Genomic DNA, 18,481 nt, shown 5'->3' with positions numbered 1-18,481 from the left:
GCTTGTCATTAGTTCACACTGTAAAAAAAAAAAAAACTCTGTAAAACAGGCTGGGTTTGTTTTCTCTCTCAGCACTGCATGATACCTTTTCAGTGTCCAGCTCGATGTGTTGCACTGGTTGGGAATCACGGAAGAGCACCATCTCCTCAATAATGTGCATTTTGTTGTTGACATTGATGGCTTTATGAAGTCTTCCATCATCTGGAATACAAACCATTACTTGAAATATTATTAAGCTCTTTATGACTGTTTAGAAATGCTACCAATAAGTAACACCGGATGCTGCAAAGGGGTTGATGAGTTTGTTTGTGTGCGAGGTTTTTACCTGTGCCAATGAAGAGCACATTATATGCCTTTTTTGCTGCCTGGACTCGATGGACAGCAATCTGCGTGTAGCGAACGTTGCGCTTTAGCAGGAGAGGCTGGCTGCGAATGACGCTGTCCATCAGGAAGTGGTCTTTGACAAAATTCAGCACCTTGTCGGGCATGTGCAGCGAGGAGGAGATGCCCTGTTCCCTGGCAGCATTTGTGATACACTGCGGAGGCAACACATCAAACTCATTTACATATATTCGGTCACATTGAATAGTGACCCAAACTACAGCTGCACAGCACATTTCTTTTGCTTAGCATCTTGAGTAATAAACCTGCCAGGAAATGAAAACGAGAGCAATTTGATAAGAATCTTGTTTAGGAGGAGAGGTGGGGAACGACGCCAGCTCGAAAGATATCTGTTTGAGCCTTGATCGACAGTCAAGATCGAGGATGCGAATGATGAGCAAACAGGAATTTATGAAACCTGTTCATACGATGTGCTGACAAGTAAATGTCTCCAGGTTCTCCAGCAGAGGGCAGCAGGCAGGCACTCACCATTCCAGGCCGAGGCTCTGGGACCGGATGGTTGTATGTGTACCACTGTTGTGTCTCTCGGTTGACCTCGCGGTATCGCCCATTAAACGCCTTTTCCACCTGGTCCATAGTGAAGGAACACACCGCAGAACTTCCTGAAGCGCCTTTATACCTTTTAAGACAGAAACAAGCATCTTATCAATACAGAATTATCATTTATTTTGAGGCTAAATAATTTTAGAAATACCATGGTCAGCGAATGCAGAACTTGCAGCTAAATCTGGCAAAGTAAAATATTACACCATACTTTCCTGTAACTGTGTTTTTCTGCCTAAAACAGTAAATGTTGAAGATAATCAGTCAAACAAATAAAAACAATGTGTGTGTAATTGCACAGTTTAAGACTACCAGAATTACTAAAAATATTGCAGGACCTTGGTGTCTTCAAAGGTTGTAATTTAGTTTCAGTCAGAACATTTTTATAGCATACCCCAAGAGATATTTTTCTTCCTCATGTGTGCCAAATTTGCACAACACATCTGAATGTGTCACTACATTAGTTAGGCGATGTGTTAACTCACCACTGAGATGTGAAGACTCCATAAAACACAGTGCTCTTCCAGTCCTCGGGACTCGGCGTCAGCACGAACATGTCCTGGATTATATTGAAGGGGAAGCCATCGTCAGGCAGCGAGCATAGGAGCTGAGCCTTCAGGAAGGTCGTCCATTTCTTCTGCAGGACCCTCTCGCCTCCCATGTCACCCTGCAACACAGACATTGCAGGTGTAGAGCTGTTTCACATGTGACCAGTAGAGGGAGCAAGAATATAAGACTGACACCTGTGTGAGGTAGGGACTGGAGCCAATGCCTCAGAAAAAAACAGTTTGATTTGAGGGGATCTGACTGGTTTCTAAAAGGCGTGAAATAATAATGTACACCATATGGTATGTTGCTGTGGCATAACTTACATACCATAACATACATATTGCATTATATTAGGGAAATAGTTCTGCCATCTTTGTCTGCCTTCTTTGTGACTAAAAACAGAAACAGAAAGAAAGCTCCAAGTCCAAAGGTGAAGCTGTTTGAACTGACATGATTGAAAAACATTAACATCACGCAGTAAAACCCTAATGAGCGAAATCAGTTGTGTCTGTAATGGACATATACCCTGAGGCAGCAGACTTCTAGGTCATGAAAACAATATACATCATCACAACTGGCTTAGAAACAGAAAAAAAACCCTCATGGGGCTTTGAGGGGGGCAAATGCTTTTAAATGAAAGAAAAAGAGGCATTGCTCCTCGACAGTCTGTCTTCACTGTCACTGTCGCTGTGATTCGCTGCCTTTGGCGCTAGCCTTCAAAGGGACGTGTGGCGCGGGACCTCCATGACATGGAGGATATCTGGGCAAATTGGAAAGCAACTACATCTTTAAACCTCAGAATGAAAGTGATTTACAGGACGTAATGTATGACTGCAGGACAGACTATGTTCCACAGGGAGTTACAGGCTTCAGGAAGGTGACTACAGATGTTTTGCTTACACAAAAACACCTGGATTATAAAGGTATGGTGATCTCCTTCACCAACCACACTGTCTTTTCCATTCAGCACATGGCAACGATTACTTCAATTTTCTCACAGTCATAGATCGAATAAGATGAAAGTTGGCTTTTGGAGGCTGCTGCAGTTTTAAAAATGTACAGAGCAGAGAACCAAAGAGAAGCACTAAATGATCTAAAATACATAAAACCTTTTAACGTGAAGCCTCATCTGAGTCCACTTTAGTATTACATTAATCAGAGGAAATGTCCTGGATGGAAGGAGAAATGACACATGACCAGCACTGAGCTTCTGAGGTAATTAATTATTGTAGTAACCAAGGCAGATAATGAGCAACATACAGTATATTCTCTAGTCCTCCTGACTGAATCGAGTTTCATAATTTAATGCCAGTCTGTGCTTAAACTGACTTCTGAATAATTGAAGCAAATGCATCCCGTTCATTAATCCCTTGTAAAAGCATCTCCTGTTCAAAAGGCTACTCAAAAGCCATGAACATGTAGGCAGTAATGACTTCTCTCTGGGAAACTGAACAATCCTGCAAATGAGAGCATGCTTTGTTTTGTTTGTTTCAGGCAAAACATTGTTTATCATTCCATAGTTAGCCTTAGCCAAGTGGAACCTGTGTACTAAACACCTGAATAAACAACAAAGAGGGGAACAGCAGCCAACATAAGAAGCCAAACAAGGGACAGGATTTGAATTTTTGGTAACCATTTGTTTGAACAGGGATCGCTATACAGTATTATTTAAAGGAAGTGACACCATCTGTGTTTTGAGCAGTTTTAAAGCTTTGTTCTACATTCTTAAAACCTTTTTAAATATGTCTGGGAAGCAGACTCCCATAAAGGGTGATATGTACAAGGCTACTTTATATTCAGCACATAAACATTATCAACATGCTAAATGAGTCAATACTTATATAACTCTGCTAACTGGAAAGATTTTTTTTTTTATTCAATTGGAAGTTTGAAAAAATTGAGTGGACAATTGCATGAAGATAAAGAAACTAACCCAGTGGGCAGTGTCTCGGTGAAACAGGGATGTGACTCACAGCTGGGCTTTCTGTGGTATCACCTCAGGGTTTATATCTGATGCACAAACTGTAGGTGGTGTCTTGTCTTTACATGACAGCAGGGTGACTGTCAGACACACAGTGGGAGTTGGTACTGAAAATAAAATAAATTAAAAAAAAAAAACTATGCTGGCTCTCTATATTGATTCCTAAAATGTTGTGATCAACTTCAAAAAAATAAAAAAATAAAAATTTAAATGGTGTCACAGGACAAGTTTGAAATACAAAAAGATTGTCCTCACACAATGACTCTAACCTGACATACACTATAGAGACAAAAGCATTTTAATGAGATTGCATTCTTGACAGCTTTATAAGCTATAACAGCTTCTGCTCTTCTGGGAAGGCTTTCCACAAGATTTTGGAGTGTTTCTGTGGAAATGTATGTCCATTCATGCAGTTCGGTATTCATGAGGTCAGGCACTGATGTTGGACCAAAAGGCCTGGCTCACAATCTCCATTCCAGTTCCTCCCAAAGGTGTTTGATGGGGTTAAGGTCAGGGCTCTGTGTGGGCCAGTCAAGTTCTTCCACACCAAACCCATCCAGCCATGTCTTTATGGACTTTGGGACTTCTCTGTGCACTGGGTCGCAGTCATGCTGGCTAGAGAAGGAATAGAAAAGGGCCTTCCCAAACTGTTGCTATAAAATTGGAAGCATAGTATTGTCCAAAATGTCTTGGTCGAACCCAGCTCCTGAAAAGTCTGTCTATATAGCGTATTTTGTCTGAATGTCAAACTGTCGGCTAATATTTTTCAATCTCTGGACTGTAATTAACATGGTTGCTTTGGCAGAGACAAGCCGCGTCCTAATCTTGAGAACTGTTTTGTGATATTATGATGTTTACAGAATTGATTAACAAATGCTATGTGAGGTCCTCCATTTTGTTTAAAAAGCCCTGAGTTGAAGTATTTCAGCAAGGTGATAATCCATGTCTGTGCATGGATCTTGTGCTAATCCTATGCCATTGGCTACCGAGCCCTGTCTGAACACAAATATTTGGTGAAACATGATAAGAATTGAGGGAGGAGAGGATCTGGAGAAAAAGAATCAAACAGAAGAAAACATGCAAGAGGAATGTTTTTCTGTAACAAAAGAACCTGCGTCACTGCCGAGAAAGACTCATCATATTTACACTTTCAGAAGCTTTCAGAAGCTTTCAGAAGCTTTCAGAAGCCTCCATTTATGTCTGTGTAGGAGCATATACGGAACACAAACACACATGAAATGCACAGTGGTTTGATAGATACATACAGGTTCCATTTAGATGATCCCTCTGCCTTCAAGCATGTCTCACCTTACACACGCGAGCAATGCGTGACACAATGGTGTTGTCAAAGAAATCAAACTCCTTTCCTGCTTCACTGAAGAAGAAGTAAATCTTATCGTCGTCGCCCACCACGTTGCCCTTGGGCAGGCTCTCTTGTATGTAAGCAGAGCCAACAAAGGCCGGGTCTGAAAGAAAACCAACGTGAAAAATAGTGTCAAGCAGCAGTATGTGCAATTCAGGCATCCAGGGACAGAAGTCCCTGTTCGCTCTGACAGCAATACACAAAATGGAAAATTCAATTACATCAGGGACTTGCACGTAAACACTTTTCATCTACATACTTTGCACGATGGTGTCAAGTTCTAGAGGTCTCAGACAGCAAGTCCGGCACAAACAGTTTTTGTTATTAAATGATATATATATAACTTTTATGTTATGAACTTCCAACCAAAGGCTTGTACCTTGAAGCCAGTTGAGTGAGTTTTCTGTTTTTAGAGAAGTTCCTTGGCTTAGGCTCTTGTAAATGATGGGTTCATTTCCTTGGAAATTACTGACTGTACCAGCGTACAGCTCTCCATCTGCAACGCAATGAAGAAGACCAGCATAATCACAGTGTTCACCACCAGGGAATGGACTTCTGCGTCATACACAGTAATGAAACCCAGAGGTTATGCCCTAATTTGTCTCCATATCAACCACTTGTGTCATGTTACTTTACTGATTCCCACAGCGGCTTCTCTAAATAAAAAATAATAAAATAATGAAAAAAAAAAACACACAAAAAGCTTGACTTTTTTGACAGCTCACAACTATTCTGGGACCTACCAGCCATGATGGCAGTGGATTTGTACTCAGGGTTGAAGGGGCAGCGGCTTCGTCCGTCCTCTGTAACAATCTCACCAGCATCACTCTTGACGAGGGAGAAGTCTGCAGTTTTCTGGAGAACACACACACACACACACACACACACACTAAGTCACATGCTTCATAGAAAAATAGCGCAATAACCTGCTCTGACAGTCACCGGTGTCTGTCTGTGCTGCGGTGAAAAGGTATTCAGTCTTTGGGTAAAGTTGAAGCAGAGAAGATCCCTGTATGTTTGTGTTGGATTGTTCTAAAAAGCTTTAAAAGATTTGTAGAAAAGGATAGAAAACTGGGTCGATTCTTATATAATCTGATTACATGCATTAAATATTTTCATCCATTTCCCTTTGGCACAGGAGATAATAAAATAATGCACATACAGTATATTGGGCCTGGGCCTCAGCCAGACTGCTAAGTGAGCTGAGAGGCAGGAAGCAGCAGGCATCAGATTTTAGATGCTCTTCCTCTAGAACCTAATAAATAAACGCCACATAAAAACTTCTGAATCAGGGATAATCAACTTCTCTATAAAACAACAACAACAACAAAAAAACAAATGACACAGCTTCTTAGATCATAACTAAGGTTGCAAAAAGTATGAAAGTATCAATACTTTTTAGATACCATTCGTTTCAAATGTTGCAGACATTATTACAGATGTGTTTGTGTGTGTTCAGTGACTTTTCCTGCAAGACAAGACTGTGAGCAGAGTGTTAATTTTAAATAAGTAAATTAAAAAATCCTATTTTGTCTACCTAGAACTTCTTCTTTCTGCCAGGGTATCTAAAATATTGTTTTTGTTTCAAATATTGTTGTTTCAAATTCAGCCTTAATCGAAACCAAACAGGAAGTGCAGAGGTAGAGTCGAGCTGCACACAGCAGGTCACTGCAGCAGATGTGACCGTTTCATATAAACACTTACTATGTAAGCACAGGTGGGGCTGAAGGCGTACGTTCCGCACACATACAGGTGAGTGCTGTTCATGCGAAGTAAAATCTTGATGTAGTTGAAGCAATCCGTCTGTGTTAGGGACACAGAAAACAATTTCATGAAAATTCATTTCCACACTTCATTTTCTTTAGAGCAGAACTGATTAGGCTGTATTTAAGAAAGAGAATTTTTTTTTTCATTCAGCTATTTTCAAAACATTGATTCCCTGAACGCTCCTAACTAATAAGTAATGATAAACTCACCAGGTCTGTGTAAGCCTGTGTGTTTACATATAAAAGTGGTAGTGGAGTGGGCTAACACAGGAAAGAGTCATAGAGGACACTTCCTTGTTTAAAAGGGAAAAATCCATTGTTTGAAAGGAAAGTTACAACTTGAGAGGAAATTTCCAGGGTTGTGCCCCGAATCTGTTTCCAAAGTGCCATGCAACAATGGTCAACTTGACCAACGAGGCACACCTGCAGTCATGTAAATACAGCTTGAGCGGCCTGAGTTTAGTTACTTGAGCTTGTACTCCAGCAGTCCACTTGCCTGCAGGTCTTTGCCTTTGAAACTGCACTCGTCTCTCTTCCTCTGTGGAGTTTTCCATGTGAGCTGCAGAAGAGAAACACCGTGAGACTCTCACTGTAGGTATAATGCAGTGAGGTGGATTGTATTTACTTTGGACTTCCAGGACCATATCATATTAACAACCATATTCATGTTGTACCTTGGGATTCTATTATAACTTCATTCTCACTGGTCTGTGTACAGATCATTGGTTCTTACATTTTTCTGTAGTTTGACTGCACTGATATCAGAGAGGTTAAGAGCAAAGAGGATCTCCCGAGCTCCAAGGTACAGCATGTTGTCTTCTTTACTGAGGTGGAGAGTGGTGTAGTTGAAGACCCCGTCGACTGAGAAACTTCTGGTTGTCCTCTCCTTTGCATCTGAACAGAAACAAACAGAGACAGAGGAAAAGTCAGAATGTGCAACTCATGAGTTTTTCTATAATATAAAGTGAATATCATAAAGCACAACAGGACTGATAAAAGCCAAAGACAAAAAAATTGAAAAAGGCACTTGACTACGCAAATGAAAGCACTGAAGATGTTTAAAGTGTGGACACAAAGCGTGATACACATCACAAATATACTGTAGATATTCTGTCTCAGTCAGACTCGCTAGCTCAGCCGGTCGCTCCTGACAAGCCTCACTTAAATGTCTTGTTTCTCATGACGACTGCACAGCCCAGAAAACATCCATACATTGTCCCAAATGAATGAAAACACCCTTTTAAAGCATTTTTCTGGCATTTTTGCCTTTATTAAACAGTACATTTTGGCCACCCGAATGCTCTAGTTGTATATAAAAGCTTGAAGTAATTTCAGTCTGTTTCACTGCTCACACTGTGAGTGAAGTTTGACTCCGTACACAATATACCTACTACAGGAGAGCCTACAGCACAACTAAAGACTTGGGGCTCATGTGGTAATAATACACCCGAGGAAGAATAAATAAATGAAAAGAAATAAATGCGTCTGTGGTTATTTGTGTGTTTGCAACTCCAGCTTCTAAATCCCGTCAGTTCATCCTTCCTCTTCTTCTTCTTCTTCTCCATCAGGGTGAGAAAATTCCTCATATTCCTCTTACAGTAACTGAATGGTTTGCTCCAACCATATTAACACCTCCTGACTGAAGCCAAGGGTTAAATCATCAGCTCTCCTAATCACTGCTTTAAAGGCCTATGTGTATCTCAGGTTTGCAGCAGCCCACAGGCTTTCACTGTTGGCCCAGCTTGAACAACTTGCTTTAATTGCATGCCAGCATACACAGAAGCAGGGAGCTGATGGAAACTTGACGTGACTGAGGCTCTGATATGGGACCTTTGCCCCTGTGAAGTGGCGAATGAGGTAAAAATAACAGACCAAAGTACTCAATTTATTTTATTGAGCGAGGCCCTCTAATATTATTTTACTCAGTGATGTGAGTTTATGTTAGTAGAGGAATGTTGGCTAGAGCTGTAGACTGGGATGGGTGGATGGGGTCGAAACATTTCACTAAAAAAAAATAATAATAAAATAAGATCCTCCCCACAGACAATAATATTTTAATTGGGACCTCCTCTTGACTCTTGGGTTTCATGACTTGTTCAACTAATTAAAAACCAAATCAGGCAAAAGACACAGAATTTAAGAGAATGCACCCCAATTGAAACCAAAATGTCCTAAAAGACACTTTTTAATCAAGTATTAAAAATTGAATTAGCAATTACAAAATTTAATAATAATAATAATAATATCACTCAATTTGATATGATTTGTTATTACCAATCGAAAAATAAATGAACCAGGCCCAAAATGTAAAAATGTGCTGCACCAGTATAACTTTACACAGCACACCAAACTTTCTTATCTGCTTTGTGAAGGTGGGAATGACCGCTCATGGTAGCTAACATTTAATCTCTTAAATTCATTATCGAAAACAAAAAACAACATTCATCCTATTCAGACTCCACACCCTCCAAACCCTGAAAACACTCAAAAGATGTCACAAAATTTCTACGAGTCAACAAAAACAGAATACACTACTAAATGAAGGCAAAGTCAGTTGTACTATTGTCAGTTGACCCCATGAGGCAATCTGCACTGCATTTTCATTCTCCAGACAGATTTATACTAGAATAAAACCACCCATGCTGGTGGTGATAATTACAATTCCCGACATAAAACTAATTCAGTCCAGATATAGTAAGGTGTCATTAAGCTGTACTGATAATGAGCACACTATGTGGTACGTACCCTGTAGTACATGTGACCTGATATAACCTCACCTCAGTGGGTAGGTACAGGAGGGTTGAGACACTTCCTCTCTTTTGGGAAAACAACATGTTAAAAGCAGCCCGTCACTACAGCAACAGACAGCCATATTGTAGTTAAACCTGTCCGTAAAACCACAAGAGGCTCTGCTCTACGTACTGTACATGGACCCACTGGGGCTGTTCTCGCTCTCCTTTTCACTATCATTACAGGATAAATGGAGTGCTGCTCCGTGCCACTATGGTTTCCCCCTTTTTTCCTCCCTGCAGAGCCTTGGGCAAGTTTAACTGTGATTTACGGAGAGAGAGACACAAAGGCCAAAGCCTGAACCAAAACAAAAGCTTTGAGGGATTTTCACAGAGAAGGATGTCTACACAATTATTCTCTGGAGTCACATCACCACTGCCATACTTAACAACCACAGAAAAACAATATGACCCCTAACTGAGTATCATTAAAGAGATCCAGGAGGGTTTGCAACCACACAAAGCTTTCCATTTACAATTTCAGGAAAACATTAATCATCTTTATGTATAGACTTTGTATGGGTTTACAGTGCTTTATTCCACTGAGGGGTAGGTAAATGCTAAACGTTACATTCTAATATTAACTTTTGCCTGCCTTCTGTCTTAATTAAAGATATGCTTAAAGAATCGAGCGGTTTAAAAAATGACGGGTTCACATCGCCTCAAGATGCTTAAAGTTGCTTTAATCATATGAACGACTTATAATGTCTTTGAGCTAATTGTTTTGATTATAGAGTCTGCAACATAAGCTAAAAAAAGAGCAAGATACAGAAAAGGTGAAGAACAACATCCTTTCTGCCACCAGAGAACCTGGGTTACAGGTGTAACCTTTAGTTTTAATAAGTTTCTACCCTAACAACAATATGAATATCCCGATTTTCTGCACGAGCATTAAAATGAATGATTTTTCACTCAGTAATATTGAAATAATTTGCTGATGGGAAGTTATAAGCAAAAACACAGGCCTGAGACCACAAAACCCAGACAAGATGACTCCCACAGGTCAAACACTGTGCAGAGCTAAAACCAGCTGATGAGTATATTTGAACTTGTACTACCTTCCCCGCCACATCCGCCACAGTCTCTTACAGAATCCCTTCTATTGTTTTTTAATTGTCTGAGGTTGATTCCTGAGGGGCCATTTCATGACAATGCACCTCTAGAAATGTTGTGGTGCACTTCAGGAAGGGGGAAACGGACACAAGAGTTCAGTGGAAGCATTTAAGACTGGAAAAAACAGTTAGTATCTGCAGCCGCCACGGAGACAGGGCGTCGGACAGCGCAGCCAAGTGACCATCATGCTACTACTTAAGATGTGCAACGCACAGTATAGTTCATTTTCACTTTGTCAGAAACCTTGTCTCTCTTGCTTTTTTTCTTACTTCTGTCTGCCAAGGTATTAAGGTAACACTTCAATACAAATAAGGTGAGTGAGTTTTATTCTGTGGTTCTCAAAGAGTTTATAAATTGCCAGTGGAACTCGACAGTAGCCTGACTTTTCAAGAATGATGGCCATTTAAATTGGAAAATTTACAGACCTCGCAGTCAACATAGTTGTTACTGGAATCACTTTTTATAGAAGAATCTCATATACCTACTCTGGGATCACATTCTGGAAAGACCTATTACTTTTGCGTTTATCCACTTTGTCCATTTTTTAAATTCTTTTGAACGCCACAACTAAAATTTTATTTACCTCTGTTTTTGGGAGGTAATATAACTTTCAGAAGCAAAATATTGCAACTGTCTGCATGAATAATCTTTAATTGTCTACTTATTTTTTTGTAATTTTGAATTTTGTATCTGTTAAAGGAGCTTATGGTTAATCTTTACATTTTTCAGATAATGTAAGTGAAGATGAAGGTATGGACAAGATATAAAACTACATTCTGCTCTTTTTTTTTTTTTTTTGCTTTACAGACGGTGGAAACACAGAGTCAGAGGTCAGAAGTCAAACAGGTGCAACATGAAAAGATAGGAAAATAGGTCAATAACTTTACTCCTCACTATCACCGTCACCAGACCTCCAATCCAGAGAGAGCAGCTCCATCTGGTTTAGAGCACTTCTCTGACCCTTTATAGAGGTGCACAAATAGCACACCAAGTGGTTAAACCACTGGCAGCTGTAAGCAATACGGGATCATTGCCATTATTATGTAATTAAAAGTAATTTTTGCAAATGCCACTGCTAAATGGATTGAAATACTCGCCTAGACTGGCTTGCTAATCTATTTAAAGGGGATATTAATTATATTGGGCTTAAAGGAATCCTTTTACATTTTTGCAGCTGATTTCCTGATGGGTATGTGTCCAAAAAAAAAAAAGCAGAAAGATAATTGAAAGTGTGGAAGATCCCCTCTAGAGGGGAACCGTGGAGTAATTTGTCCTTTGGTGACAAAGATCTAAGTGCCTTCTTTTGTAGGGCAACTACAACAGGCTGATTCAATCAGCGCCCTCCCTAATGAGGGGGCTGGCTTTATCAGCTCTTACAGCTGTATGTTCAGGAGATCAGACGATTGCATACCTCATTTAAAGCACCCGTTCTTGTTTGCTAACATAGTTGCAAGCAACTGTGCTGTATGGGTGGCAATTTACTGTGCAACAAACTCTTCGGTGTGCTGAGACCCAAGAATGATTGTCGACACTAAAAATAAGAAAGAGTTCCTGAATTCGACGCAAAGATGACGTCTAAGAAGTTTCTAATTTCATTGGTGCATAGTTTGCAAAAATATTTCTTCACAGAGTTGAAAACTGGGTTGTTTTTGTTGTTTGTTTGTTTTTTTGACATCAACAGTTTGAAGATATTCTGTTAAACAATACTATATTACTATACTAATATATGATGCTAGCAGTCACTGTTTAGCCATTGGCTTGAAGGTAGTATGATTTGACTCTTCCTTAATTAAAGGAAGATTACTTACATTAATTAATTTTGTGGCACCAGCTTACCTCTCTTAAAGATTAAAAAAAAAAAAAACGAGTAAAGTGAAAAGGACAAGTAAAATATATCCCTGACGTCCAAAGTGGGAAACTGTGATGCAGTTCATTTGAATTGTTTGTTAAAAGAAGGACTGACATTTCAGCTGAAATACCTCAACGTTACAATAAGATTGTGAAAATTAAAGACACAAGGGAGAGTCATACTTTCCAGAAGTAAGGAAGAACTTACTCAGGCAGAGCAAAGACACGTCAGGGACAAACTGTTTTTTTTATTGTCTTCATCTACCAAGTTTACTTGTTCAAGGTCTTTGCTTAGGATAGAACAGATGAACCCCCATAAATCCAATTGAGATGAAGTGTTGAAGACCCTTTGCTAGGAGTGAAGCAATGACCACTGGACAGGAAGCCGCAGTGCCAACAGGAGTCCCATGGGCTCACCGTCAGACCGATGCCAGAACTCCCACTACGGTCGCATTGTCTGTTGACATGAAGACAGAACACAGGCCACAGTGGAGCGCTAACTAAATTATCCCAAGTAATTTTAAACTAGCTATAAAGACCTGCTACTGAATGGGTAATTGTGTGGGAGAGTAGACCTGGGAAGCTGAAGGACGGAGACTAAAGCATCTGAAATGCATTAAGACAACAAGCCAAGAGGGTCAATTCACTGGGAGATTCATTAGACAAACTGTGAGCCTGCTGTTTGCATTGGTAACTTGTGGGGCTGCATCTCATTAGCAGGAGATTGTCTCCCATGCAAAATGCTAATGCTTAGATTGGTGGCAATTTTGAACACAGCTTCAGGAAATGGTGTTGAGAAAGTAAGATTGTAAATGCTTCAAATACTGTAAAAGCCAAGGAAATTGTAAAGTGCAAGAGATAAGGTATGTGCATTACGTATACACACAGCAGGGATAAGCAATAACAGGCTTTGGTGGTGCAGTTTATTGGTGGATAGAAACTAATTAATCTTTAAACATTAAAATAAAACAGCTTCATCCAAATCTATTAAACCTGCAGTGTGTAAAAGAGCCTGCACCTCAGCTCTAAAGGAACCTTTTTCCCATGGAAAATGTTGACAGGGCGATCTGACGGTCAGGGAGCAATGCAAGGTGACCCCAGATTAACCACAATAATGTAAACCAGCTGTTGGTTCATCAGAAACTCACCATGACCCCTTCCCCAGATCAGGGCTGCAGCATCTTGAACAAAAAGACTGTACATGAGGTTATGGCATGGTTTTAACTGTGCAACAGCACTCTGACCTGACTGCCCTGACTCCATGCTGTGTATTTACAGTAAGAACAAAGACACAGTTGAAGTGTTCTTAAAGCAGCTTGAAAATCCCAACGTGACTCCTTCAAAGTGTGTCTTCTCATCTGACATCCAACTATATTTAATTTTGTAACATAATAATATTGAGGAGCAGCAAAGATGCTGGACCCGGGTCCAGACTTGTTTGGCATTTTTGCTTTATAAAAACACCAACTGCCATTGATGAGCCCCAGTCTTGGTCACATTATTGTTCAGTAAATCAAAGCAATAATAATGCAAACTAAGTCATAACAGAAAACAATCAGTTACTATGACTTTCCATATTGGTGTAATCTCATGGATTTAAGCAAGTGGAGTGTGTTTCAGCATTCATACCATTAAGAACTGCTGTTAAGCAATGTGGCACCAACACAGTATTGAAAAACTGTTATCTCACTTGACACTGCTGTCATTCTGAATTACTTGAGAGTGGTTAATTTGACTGGTGTAGACTGGACAGCTTTTAAATAATTAAAATTTTTTTACTCCCAGTGGGGCCGTGGGCACGGCCCCTAAATAACATTAAAGCACGACTGTCCACACTCAAATGGTGTCTAGCAGAGAGCTGAAAAGATCAACAAGCGAAGACAGGGAACGTAAACGGCTTATAGGTGTGCCTTTAAGAAATAGTGCTCCAGCACACTAAGCCATTCAGTGTGGTATGCATTAAAGGCTGGAACAAAAGCAGAGAGAAAAGCAGATGCAGGCTCTACTCCCTGAATCCATGATCCGCCCTGATAGGCGCATAATGAGAACCAGACAAGTGTTCACACCATAACACATACAAATCCCCATTCATTATTCATGGCAGATTACCCTCTTCATTAAGGCAGAAGCAGAGACCAAGGGACAGAGAGGGCAAGACAGAAGAGGAGGGGACGTTGGTCTACAAAAATGTTACTGGATAAGAAGCACTCAAGCAGTTCCAGCTCGCCCATACTCTCGAGGTTAAGGCTTGTTAACCGTCAAGCTAACTGGCATCCAGATAGGACAGAGAGGACCAGAAACCATCACAAGACCAGGCCCTTTCTGCTGTATAAAGTTCAGGTCCCTGAGGCCCGCAGCTCTGCATTCTGCTTTGTTACAGTAAATATAATGTGACAAAGCCCTTCTGCGGGTGGCTGGAAAATGTCAGTGTAGCAGAACCAACATTACCACAGCAAGGCAAATTCTCTCACCAGGCCTGGCTAACCTTCATCAGCAGGATGAAGCTCGGTTTTTGCCTAAAATCAAAATCTAAAACTTCAAAAGTGGTCCATCAGGGAGTTCAGTCTATTTAGATATCTAAATGTCAGACTTACTGCGTAAGCCACCACGTAAATTTGAAGTCACTTGCCCTTAACCATGTCAAGATAAGTCAGCCATACTGAATCTATAGCACATACATGCAGGGTAGTTTTCAAGGCTTCTGACATGTGGGATTTTCTATGTTTTATGGTGTTGTTTAACACTGGCTGCACGCCTAAAAAGCAAATCTTTCCATCAAAACAGGATGAAGTGTGAATGTAGCGTGTCTTTTCACTGAATGATAGATAGTGTGTGTTGTTGTGAAATGTTCTACTAGAGCTGAGCTGTGGGCTTTGTTGAGGCTGGCAGGTGAGAGAGATTACCTGTTGGTATAGAGGTCCTACATGAGGGAAACTACAGGCTTAGACAGGCAAAGTGGCTGACCTATTTGAAAGATTGCCTGACTCAAAATTAGTCCCATACTGGAAGTTTCATCCATGTCTATAATAGATTACTAAGAGATCTATCAACACAATCTTCTCTGACATTAAGACTCTAATGATGCCTGAATCACTAACTGCAGTTAAATCACTGAAAGTCCGCATTGATCTCATAATCCTCCATTCTGTTTAATTTTCAGTGAAACTACTAAGGCACAATAAATGTTTAAATCCAACTTGTCATCTCAAATGCACTGTTAGATCATTTGAATAATTAAATGCAAGTGATGATAAAATCACTACTTGGCACTAGTAGCTAAGACACATGACAAGAGAAAATCATGGTGCACAAAAGGCTGAACAATATTGTAAGGGTGAGTTGTGACAAGCATGTTTGTTGTGTTTCTATTCTGACTGGATTGTGTGACATCGTGGAAGCAAACATAAAAAGTGTACAAATAAAAGCAGCAGCTCTCAGTGTTTGTGAGACTATGTCAAACTGCCCTTAGTATGTCGCAGCACAATAGGCCTGTTCGTTTTGCAATGATGTCTGACCTGTAGGTACTCGACAGAGCCACCCTGATGGAGCTGCCATTGACAGTGCGGATTTACATGGATTTTAAATCATTATGGCAAAGACAAACACCATTTCACCCATCCAAATCCTTTTAGCTCTTGCAAAGGACACATACTGTATGAAGCATATTGATTTTTTTCAATGGACAGAGTTAATGAACAGGGACGCCACTGGGAATTACATAATCAGTCCTGTAGGCAGGGTGGGAGAGTGTAAAATGTAGGTAAGTAAGTGTTGCAATCAAAAAAATACTAAATAGTCAATAGTTTAACAGAAAACAGCTGCTGTTTCTGTTGACCAGATATACAAATTCCAAGATTATGCTACTGTGTAAAGTCTTTATCTCTGGTCAGCCGTGAGCTTGCAGCAGCTTTACTATACAGAGCAAGAGAAAGCAACAGTTTAAATTTATAGTCAAGAAACTGATAAGACTTACAGTAGGAGAAGGTGAGGCGTGGAGTGACATCATTTTCCGTGACGGCTATATGAAAGTAACTAACAAGGAGGACAGTGTAGGCCGGGAGACAGAGCCAAGCCATACTCATTGTCCACATGCCTCCTCAAGACCACCAGCCAACTTGCAGTATTTGCCTTTCAGGTTTTTGGGGAATTCATGAAGAGCGTTGTTTCTTTTTTTTTAAAGACTTGTTTATTTTCTCTCCCGCTCGCTCTCTTCCTGCAGCTAGAGGCTCCTTGAATGGAGGGTCTGTGCACTGTCACAAAGTTCGGGCACTCCTTTGAACTTGCAGAAGACTTGATCCTGGTTGAAGGACAGTCCGTGACCTCAGAACAAGACAGAAAGCGTCCACTGATCAGCCTCCATGTGTACACACCACCACAGGGCCTCAGCTGAGAACTGCAAAAATGAAGGAACAACATTCAAATTAGTGATTTTTATAAGCAAACTTCTCCTTGGACAGATAATAAAACATTTTAAAGATACGCTATATAGACAAAAGTATCCTCACACATCTCGTCATGGGGGCTGTTTTTCAGGGGTTGGGCCAGGCAGTGGACAATGCTATGCTTCCAACTTTGGGGGAGGACCTTTTCTATTCCAGCATGACTGTGACCCAGTGCACAAAGCAAAGTTCCATAAAGACATGGTTGGATGAGTTTGGTGTGGAAGAACTTGACTGGCCCACACAGAGCCCTGACCTCAACCCCATCAAACACCTTTGGGTTGAACTGGAATGGAGATTGTGAGCCAGGCCTTTTCATCCAACATCAGTGCCTGACCTCACTATTGCTGTACTGCATGCATGGACAAAAATACCCACAGGAAAGCCTTCCCAGAGAGCGGCAGCTGTTATAGCTGAAAAGCTGTCTATCTATTTACAATGCAATGTCACTAAAGTCCCTGTTGGTGTAATGGTCAGTTGTCCCAATACTTTTGTCTATATAGTGTTTCTCCTAACACTGCTATGCTGATGATATTCAATTATATGTTTTGTTTAAATTTAATGACATTGCCAAATTGTCAGTTTTAAATACCTACCTGAATGCCATATAAGCAGATAATTAGTTACAGTTAAATGCAAACAAAACAGAAATTCTTATTTCCACCCCTCCAAATCTCATCCCAAGAGTAATGGATGGTTTGAGACTTTTACCTTGACTGTGACTGTAACTGACTGTAACTCTGAATCAACATGCTGCATTGGTGATTTGATGGGGAACGAACAACACATGGCTATCTGGACACCAACAAAAATCTGGCTACAGAACAATCCCAAAGACAAAACCACAAAGTCCACTTTCTCCATCTGTGGGGCTCAAACAAACTTCCTCTGAAGTTGGTAATGTTTTCAGTTTCTGTTCAGCAAGTGATATGACAATAGTTATAGTAATATCATTAACAGCTTTGCTTTGCTTCAGAACTTGTCTGAGCACAGTGCTCAGGTCAGGATAATTTGATAGTGTCTGAGACTGACAAACAACCTTACACTCCCAGAAAGCCATAATCTCCACATTTGAACTGTTTGTACCTGCACAGGAAAGAAAAAAAAAAGTTGAAATTTCTTGGAACCTGCTCAGGAATTACAGGAGTTTCTGCCCCATAGCTTTCCTCGGTTGAACTTCAGCTCAGTTAGTGAGTGGTGAGAAATGGTGTATATACATTACAACCTCTGATACTGTAAAATATTTAGATTCCCACAGGTCACAGAAGACTTCAGTTTAGATAAAAGTGTCCAAAGCCAAAGGAAACTGGTTAAATATTTGCATAGGCCTGCTGCTCAGTTCAAATCATTCAAGGGTTGACACTGGCAAACTCCTTTATCCACAACGCCTACAACAATTCTTAAAAAATCACCAGAACAAATCCACAAGACAGCTATTATACGAATAATGGAGTTATGGGGCATTTCAGTGATACTGATTAAGTGAACATAGCAAGACGTGAAGGGAAATTCAATACACACAACCCAGTTACAACTGCAAACGGTCCATTACAGTGGCCACAGGGAGCCCCCTCATTAAATGAAACCAACAGAAGATTCAGTTTCATGTGAGGTATGGCAATCAATAGCAAAAAGTAGTGAGTGGAGCTATTCCTGTGTTCTATCAAGAGGCTCCTGACTCTTAGTCA

At 40.4% G+C, this 18,481-nt stretch overlaps 1 protein-coding gene across 2 annotated transcripts in view; it reads right to left on the bottom strand.

Moving 5' to 3' along the window:
- sema4ba (sema domain, immunoglobulin domain (Ig), transmembrane domain (TM) and short cytoplasmic domain, (semaphorin) 4Ba) overlaps positions 1–18,481 on the bottom strand; it is an 81,988-nt gene that overhangs the window by 4,334 nt on the left and 59,173 nt on the right. For both annotated transcript variants that reach the window (XM_046393073.1, XM_046393070.1), the window contains exons 2-12: positions 16,328–16,747; positions 7,338–7,498; positions 7,101–7,163; positions 6,543–6,641; positions 5,582–5,693; positions 5,218–5,334; positions 4,784–4,941; positions 1,431–1,612; positions 871–1,021; positions 326–536; positions 86–201 (exon numbers count right to left, since the gene is read on the bottom strand). In XM_046393073.1, the coding sequence (XP_046249029.1) occupies positions 86–201; positions 326–536; positions 871–1,021; positions 1,431–1,612; positions 4,784–4,941; positions 5,218–5,334; positions 5,582–5,693; positions 6,543–6,641; positions 7,101–7,163; positions 7,338–7,498; positions 16,328–16,445 (1,488 nt within the window). In that variant the 5' untranslated portion in view covers positions 16,446–16,747. The remainder of the gene's footprint in view (positions 1–85; positions 202–325; positions 537–870; positions 1,022–1,430; positions 1,613–4,783; positions 4,942–5,217; positions 5,335–5,581; positions 5,694–6,542; positions 6,642–7,100; positions 7,164–7,337; positions 7,499–16,327; positions 16,748–18,481) is intronic.

Source organism: Scatophagus argus, chromosome 7 (genome assembly GCF_020382885.2).
Source record: "Scatophagus argus isolate fScaArg1 chromosome 7, fScaArg1.pri, whole genome shotgun sequence".
NCBI lineage: Eukaryota > Metazoa > Chordata > Actinopteri > Scatophagidae > Scatophagus > Scatophagus argus.
This window is presented reverse-complemented; position numbering and strand designations above follow the sequence as displayed.